Raw genomic sequence first — 8643 nt, forward strand, 5'->3', positions numbered from 1 at the left:
CCACCGGCTCCGGCTCCTCTCCGAGACGGGCGTGGTGAGCACTGGGGTCAGGAAGGAACTCCCCAGAGGCCTAGCCGTTCAGACGCCTAAGGAGAACGTCAGAGCCACCCTGAGGCAATCACCTGTGACCGTCACAGCAGCTGGCGCCCAGACAGCACCGGGAGAGAGTGCCGGAGAGGCAGGACTGCCGCCGGGTCACACCCCCAGGACGGCCGTCTGGCCTCCTGCCTGACGTGGAATTGGCACCCCGAGTGCACAGCCACCATGGAAACGCTCCATACCAACGCCGGCGAGGAACCGTGCGGCGAGAAGGAGCCACAGGGCCCATCTCTGCTTCCCCGTGTCCACCCCACAGCCAGAGGCCAGCGCTCCCGGAGGACCAGTGCCCCCTGGCCAGACCAGTCCCCCCACCTCCAGCACGGTGCGTGGCCACCACCCTCCTCCACGCTTCCCTCAGCGGCCACCCTGCCCTCTGACCTCGCCCCACCTTCCTGCAGAAGCTCCCCTCCACCGGCAGGTGAGCAAACACCGGCCAGTGCCAGGCCCTGGGAATGGCACAGAGTCTGGCTCAAATCTCACTCCTGCTGCCGTTCGTTCAGCCAGGAGCAGGTTACCCCTGAACTTCAGGATTCTCAGCCCTGAAACCCGCCTTGGGGGCGGGGTGGGTGGTGAGGATTAAACGTGACTGTGCATTTAGGGCGCTCAGCAGAAAACTTGGCTCAAAGGAAGGCCCAGGCCCGGCCTCAAGGAGCCTGGGCCGGTGGGGACCTCGCTGGTTGGACCTTACCCGGCACTGATTGCTCAATGTGCTCGCCGGCCTTTGTTTGATGCTCTGTCTCAGGTTTCCTCTCTCACACTCCCTGTGCTTCTCACGCCCGCAGGCAGGCATGTGGCTGAGGGCAGAGCATGGGGTCCCCCCGCCCCTGGACACTGAGCTGAAACCAGAAGCAACACGAGCTCTATAGGTAAGAAGAGGGGAGGAGAACCGAGATGAATATACCAACTACACGAATTCATTTCCTGCAAGCCCACCTCCAGCGAGGCCGCACCAGGCAGGGAGCCGGGCCTGCCGGGCTGGGCAGGATCACAGAGAGGCACCCCTGAGGTCGGAGGTGTAGCTAAGCCTGAGCCCAGGCTCCAGGGAGACAACTCTCCAGCTGCTGGCCTGCTGGCCTGTGAGCATGCGTGGCAGCTACACAGCAGTGGAGACAGGCCAACAAGGGGAGATGGAGCCAACGGCATCGTACAGAGGGTGCTGGAGAGAGGGAAGAGAGCAGCGCCCCTGGGTGCCTGCATCAGCACCCACTCCCACGTCCTCACCCTCCTCCCCGAGGAGGACATGCAGATGCCATCCTGTGATGCGGCTCCGTCTCACTTCCGACCCTGCCACCGTCCCGCAGTCAGAGGAGCTCTGATCCTCAGGTTGGTCCTCCAGCCCACCGGCCACGGGCCTCGGACACAGCACGGTCCTCCTGCCTGCCGGCCACGGGCCTCAGAGACAGCACGGTCCTCCTGCCTGCCGGCCATGGGCCTCGGACACAGCACGGTCCTCCTGCCTGCCGGCCATGGGCCTCGGACACAGCACGGTCCTCCTGCCTGCCGGCCATGGGCCTCGGACACAGCACGGTCCTCCTGCCTGCCGGCCATGGGCCTCGGACACAGCACGGTCCTCCTGCCTGCCGGCCATGGGCCTCGGACACAGCACGGTCCTCCTGCCTGCCGGCCATGGGCCTCGGACACAGCACGGTCCTCCTGCCTGCCGGCCACGGGCCTCAGAGACACAGCACGGTCCTCCCAGCCGGGCCACGGGCCTCCGGACACAGCACGGTCCTCCAGCCTGCCGGCCACGGGCCTCGGACACAGCACGGTCCTCCTGCCCGCCGGCCATGGGCCTCGGACACAGCACGGTCCTCCCAGCCTGCCGGCCTCACTGCCTCGGTGGCACCTGCAGGGCTCAGAGGCCCAGCCAGCAGACACGGGAGCCCCGAGTGCCAGGGCACAGCTGTGGCTCCCACTTGCCACCCAGTTCCCACAGATCAGCTTCAAGTTCCACTCAGGTTATGTCTCTCCGGGGCCCAGAGCCTCAGGGTCCCAGTGAGCGGACCTGGGTGTACAGCTCTCTGCCTGCAGAAGCTGGGGCGCCTTTGTTGGCTGACTGACAGATGGAAATTCAAACTCCGCATAATCCCCGGCCTGTCAACCCTCACCTCCCCACCCTCACTTGCCACATCCCTGAGCAAGACCACACCTGTCATCCATCCCCATCTTGAAGCCAAAACACCCAAACTGCTTCCAGGTTGCTTAGGGACTGGGGAATGAGGAATCTGGAGATACGGGTAACATCTAAAGGGTACGAGTTGTTTGTAAGGTAAGGAGACGTTCTAAGGTTCACTGTGCTGATAGCTGCACTTGTCTGCGCATATATTAAAAACCACTGAGTTGTATACTGTGAAAGGGAGTGAATTTTTGCGGTATGTAAATTATCCTATATAATGCAGAGGGAATATGCAAATTGATTGTCACTCTGCCACAAAGATGGCGGTGCCCACAGTAGAGGCTGAGTTCCCCTAACGAGCTTTAATGAGCAATTAGCAGGGACCTGACGCTTTGTACCCCTCTCCCCCCATGGGGCTTGACAGGGACCTCAGGCCGCACCCCCCACCCTGGCGCCAGGCTGGGGGAACTCAGGCCACGCCCCCCACCCGTGGGGCTTGAGGTGGGGCCAGCCACATCTGGATCTTGCCCAATGGGGATGGGGCCGGCTGGGTCTGGGTCTTGCACAATTTTGAGGTGCCACAGGTGAGTAGGGACTTGACTCCCAGACTCTGACAAGAGGAAGATTTTCATATACATTTTACTAATTTTCTTTCATGTCTGACACTTTTTTTTTTATAGAGAAAGGGCAAATAGTTATGTTAAAATATTTCCTCTAATGAATCCCCTTTTAATGTGCACAAATTTCATACACTGGGCCACTAGTATCCCAATAAAGGGGGGAAAACACCTCAGCTCTGGCCTCGTCTCCTCCAGGAAATTTCCTGACTCATGCATTCCATTCCTGACACACAGAGCAGGGGACCGCTCACTCACCCGTTACTGTCTGTCCATCAGCAAATCCCAGGGCACAAGCAGGGCCAGGTGCAGTGCCCGGCGGTGCAGGCGCGGAGAGGAGCCAGACCGGTGGGACGGGGAGCGTTTCGGCACTGAGCTCCTGGACTTTTGGGTCCCCAAACCGCGCTAACACGTCACCGTTTTCTCCCTCCCTTCTCCTCAGGGCTCAGGGGAGGAGTGGGGGTCTCCTGATCCTCTTACGCTCAGTTTAGCAGTTAAACCCACACGCTGTGCCCTCTCGGGCCCTGGCCTCCTCCCGGATCAGAGGGAACATCGCGGCAGGCCTAGCGGGGCTCCTCGGTGTGTGTGGAGGGGGGCCTGGGCTGGGGACGTGAAGAGGGAAGATACTGGGCTGGGCCGGGTATGTTAATCCCCCTCATCCTGTGAGGATGCCAGGCGTGGCTCCAGGCGTGGAGAGCACATAGCCGCCTGCTCCCAGGCACACGCCACTCCATGTGACACACTCACGGACAGGACAACCCTCCGGCACCCTGCACAGCAGGGCCAAGTTTACACAGCATTTCACGTGTTTTACTCCTGAGACCTCCCCTGAACCGACAGATGGCCCTCCCACAGATGGAGAGGGTGACACGCACCTTCCAGTGAGGTGCCCACGCCTCCCACTAATAAATGACAGAACTCAGAGGAACCCTACACTCCTGACTCCGAGACCAATGTTCCCTGTGTTCTACTGCTTCTCAGCACCGGCTCCTTCTCCGGACTCTTGCTGGGCATGGGCATTCGATTGCTTCTTTTCTTTCTGAGAAGCATCCCATTTCCAAGGACTAAAAGCTACGGGGTTTGCTCTGGCCGCTGGCTCGGGTGTTTGGAGCATCTTCCGGTACAGCCCAAAGGCTGCAGGTTCAATCCCCTGTCAGACCGTGAGGACCGATCAGAGCTCCTCACTGGGAGGCAACCAACCAATGTGTCTCAAATGAGTAAAAAATGATTTTTTAAAGAATGATAGGGTTTCGTTTTAACCACAATCCAGGTAGATTCCAACCGGAGGCCGTGTAATAGTGGTGAAGAGTAGAGATTTAAGTTGGACAAATTTGGTTTGAATCCAGAGTCTGCCTTTTTATGCAAACTGCATACACACATTCTCCGACTCCCACAAGCCACCATTTAAAAGAACTGTCCTAAGCCCTCCCCTGCTCTAGCAAAGTGAAGATTACACCGAATCCTCAGACAGTTCTCAAAAGCAGGACGCCTTCCTCAAATCTAACCAGATTCACCGCCCCCAGCCCGGCCAGCGGCGCGGGACTCTTTCCCCGGATTTGTCCTCAGCCTGCGTGGCCAAATCTCAAGGCCCAAGCAGGCTCTCATCGGAGGAGAGAGCTGGCCAACCACATGCACCATTCCAGTTCAGGATGAGTTCCCCCAGGAGCGCCCCGCTCCCCTCCGCGCCGCGGGGAAGACAGCGGGCGTGTGGTTCCGGACAGAGAGGGCGGGAGTCCCAGGTCCACAGGGAGCCCCGAAGGGAGCTCTCCATCTGTACCTGCAGGGGGACCCCCCCCCCGCCCCCAGGCACAGCGCCAGGGGAGAGAAGCCTGGGCGGCTCAGCATGCTCATGCGTGTGACCCGCTGGTCCCACAATGTCCCCTCCATGACACGTGACTCCTCCTCCTCCTCCTCTTCTTCTTTTTTTGTATTAAGTTTTTATTTAAAACACTTTTCATTTTTCAGTTACAGTTCGCAGACAATATAGTATTAGTGTCAGGCGTACACCCAGTGAGGAAGCAGAATGTGACTTACTAAGTGACCATCCCAATAACCCCGTTCCCATGGGCACCATTCACAGCCATTAGAACGTGGACTCTGTTCCCTGTGCTGCCCTCACCTCCCCAGGACCAGCCCGTAGCAACCCCTTGTTCTTCTCGTCCGGTCACCTTTCCCCCGTCCTCCACCCCCTACAGCTGCCGCCCAGAACGTTCTCTGCGCGGAGGAGCCTGTGGCTGCTCTGCTTGTGGTTTATTTCAGCTCGTGGAGTCACTGGTGGACGGACAGCACTTGCTGCCATTTTCTTGCTCCTTCTTCCCACCTTTTTCTTGGCTCACCTGCTCTCAGCCCTCTGTCCTGGCCGCCTCCCATTCCTGCTGGCAGACCCCACCTCGTCCTCTCCATGCGCCTCCTGCGCCTGTACTGTGGTCTGAGTTCCCTCCTTTTGTTCTCCTGTCTCTTCTGGTACCGTCAGCACCACGCGGCACGCATGCTTCCATCTCTCCACCGCAGGGAAACTCACATGTCTTAATTTCTTATCCCCGGCTCCTCCCAGGTCCCAGCTTCCACATCCCCCCATTCTACCAGCCCCCCTCCTCCCTCCCGGAGCACACCTCCACGGATCATGCAGACCAGGCTCCCGGGACACTCAGTAAGTGCTGGCCGGGAGCAGGAGTCCCAGGAAGGTGGCCCGTTGTCAGTTACTCGCACCCTGTCTGAGAGGGAGTGGAGGCGGCCCTCCACTGGGCAGGAGGGGGGCTGGCTGAACACAGCTCCGGCACCGCTGGGTAGAGATGGCCTGTGCTTTCTATAGGATTCTCTGTGTACGGAAAGCGAACTCCCCCCTCCTCAGATGCCGCTCTGACCCGGGCACACGCACCGTGTCCTGGAGCCGCACTGACCAGGCACACGCACCGTGGGAGGGAGCCGCTCTGACCGGGCACACGCACCGTGGGAGGGAGCCGCTCTGACCCGGCACACGCACCGTGGGAGGGAGCCGCTCTGACCGGGCACACACACCGTGGGAGGGAGCCACACTGACCGGGCACACGCACCGTGGGAGGGAGCCGCTCTGACCGGGCACACGCACCGTGGGAGGGAGCCGCACTGACCGGGCACACGCACCGTGTCCTGGAGCCGCACTGACCGGGCACACGCACCGTGGGAGGGAGCCGCTCTGACCGGGCACACGCACCGTGGGAGGGAGCCGCACTGACCGGGCACACGCACCGTGTCCTGGAGCCGCACTGACCGGGCACACGCACCGTGGGAGGGAGCCGCACTGATCCAGGCACACGCACCGTGGGAGGGAGCCGCACTGATCCAGGCACACGCACCGTGGGAGGGAGCCGCTCTGACCCGGAACACGCACCGTGGGAAGGAGCCGCTCTGACCGGGCACACGCACCGTGGCGTGGAGCCGCACTGACCGGGCACACGCACCGTGGGAGGGAGCCGCACTGACTGGGCACACGCACCATGGGAGGGAGCTGCACTGACCGGGCACACGCACCGGGGCGTGGAGCCGCACTGACCCGGCACACGCACCATGGGAGGGAGCTGCACTGACCGGGCACACGCACCGGGGCGTGGAGCCGCACTGACCGGGCACACACACCATGGGAGGGAGCTGCACTGACCGGGCACACGCACTGGGGCGTGGAGCCACACTGACTGGGCACACGCACCGTGGGAGGGAGCCACACTGACTGGGCACACGCACCGTGGGAGGGAGCCACACTGACTGGGCACACGCACCGTGGGAGGGAGCCGCTCTGACCCGGCACACGCACCGTGGGAGGGAGCCGCTCTGACCCGGCACATGCACCGTGGGAGGGAGCCACACTGACCGGGCACACGCACCGTGGCATGGAGCCACACTGACCCGGCACACGCACCATGGCGTGGAGCAGGCCTGGAGGTCCAAAGACCCAAGAAGGCACCTGCCGCTGCCCACAAGGAACAACAGTAAAGCTGAAGTGGAGATGACAGGAGAGTACAGTCTCAGGGCCTCTCCCCTTGGCTGCCTCCACCTGCGGAATGGGGTCACAGAGGCCCTGACTCGGAGCGTGAGGATGAAAGTGAGGCTCAGGAGGTGCTCCACAGTGACCGCGCGTGCAGGAAGCAGCATCGCCTGCCGTGGTTTGTGTGACTGGCTCTGCTGTGAGGCTCGGGGAGAGGATGGGCGGGGAGCCCTCGCAAATGTGTCAGGGAGACAGGCAGACAGGCAGACAGACAGACAGAGGCACTAAAGCCATCGCTGCCTGGGCCTGGGGAGACTTGGCAAGAACAGGGAGCTCAAGTGCAGCCAGCCCGGTGCCAGCGCCTGGGTGCCCGGAGCTCCGCGGGGTGCGGGGTACGGGCTCCTGGTTCCCCCTAAGTTCCGGGGTGCCCGGGGGAGGGGGGGGGCTGGGGCGGAGGGAGGCGGGGAAGGAAAGGGGCCGGGACTTACCTGCTGTCTCCACACTCGGGCCGCTCCCGCAGCCGCAGCCACTTGCGGAGGAGGCTGCGCTGGCGGCGCGGGGACGCGCTGGGCGTGGAGCAGCTGGACCACGGCGTGTCCTCGTCGCTGGAGGGCGTGATCTCGATGGCCGGCAGCCGCAGCAGCTCCTTGCCGGGCGCCTCGCCGCCGGGCAGGGGCAGCGCCCGCGCCGGCCCGGCCTCCTGGCTGCGCTCCTGCACGTTCCCCGCGCGGCGCAGCTTGAAGCGCCGGCGGCGGAGCGAGGGGGTGGACGCGCTGGAGCCGCCGCCGCCCCCGGGCGCGCCCCGCGGCCCCGGCACCTGCAGCGCGGGCGGCCGGCCCTCCATCAGGGTGGCCGCCGGCATGGGCCCGCGCCGCTCCCTCTCGGCGCTCCCGGGCCGCGGGCTGAGCTGCGGGGGGACCGTTCCTTCGGAGCCGCGGCGCTGGGCGGCGCCGAGCCGGAGTTGCCGCGTCCTCGCCGCCCTCGGGGCTCCGCGCTGGCGGCTCCTCCGCGGCTCCCGCGGGCGGGCGTCGTGCCTCCGGGACTGGGCAGCCGGCGGGGGCGGTCAGCAAACTCCGAGCGAGCGCGGCGGGCTGGCGCTGCAAACTCTGAGCGGCGGAGGCTGGCGCTGCGGGCGGCAGGCGGGAGGAGGAGGGAGGGAGGAGAGAGGAAGCGGAGGCTGTAAAAATACAGGAGGAGGAGGGGGCGGGAGGAGGTCACCGCTGCCCGCGAGGCCAGGCTGCTCTGACGCTGTGGCTGTGCAGGGCTCCCGTGAAGGCTGGCCAGCCGCCAAGGCGACAGCCTCCCAGCGAACTTTCCAAAGGACAGACAGGGCCGCGCTCACAACCCCACTGCGTTCCGGGGGGCGGGGGGCGGGGGGGGGGCGGGCAAGCAGAAGGGACAACTCATGGAGGAATTGAGCCCTCCCGCGCCAAGGCTGCCTTGGCACAGGGTGGGGGGCAGCTCAGGGCTCTTCTCCTTAGCAAGGTGCTCATTTGAACTGGGCGAAGGGGGCGCGGGGTGCCTGGGCGCAGGGGGGACAGGGTGCCTGGGTGCAGGGGGGACAGGGTGCCTGGGTGCAGGGGGGACAGGATGCCTGGGTTCAGGGGGTGCAGGGTGCCTGGGCGCAGGGGGCGCAGGGGGCGCGGGGTGCCTGGGCGCAGGGGGCGCAGGGTGCCTGCGGACCCAAAGGGCACAGTCATTGCGGCTGCTTCCCGAGGACAGCTCTGCGGGACAGACAGACAGCAGACAGACATACCAAGCAAGGACAGACAGGGTCTGAAAGACACGGACACACAGGACCAGGAGGAAAAGGAGCTGACTCCTGCCCTTCCTGAGCCTCCCTGCCAATA

The 8643-nt window shown here is 63.7% G+C and overlaps 1 protein-coding gene across 1 annotated transcript in view; it reads right to left on the reverse strand.

The window, feature by feature from the left end:
* GRAMD1B (GRAM domain containing 1B) overlaps window positions 1-8044 on the reverse strand; it is a 173001-nt gene extending 164957 nt beyond the window's left edge. Inside the window, 1 exon segment of the mRNA XM_084868426.1 lies at window positions 7282-8044. Coding sequence (XP_084724552.1) covers window positions 7282-7655 — 374 coding nt within the window. The 5' untranslated portion in view covers window positions 7656-8044.
* Window positions 8045-8643: the final 599 nt, after the last annotated feature.

The sequence above is a fragment of the Pipistrellus hanaki genome, assembly GCF_964339955.1.
Source record: "Pipistrellus hanaki genome assembly, chromosome: 19".
Classification (NCBI taxonomy): Eukaryota; Metazoa; Chordata; class Mammalia; order Chiroptera; family Vespertilionidae; genus Pipistrellus; species Pipistrellus hanaki.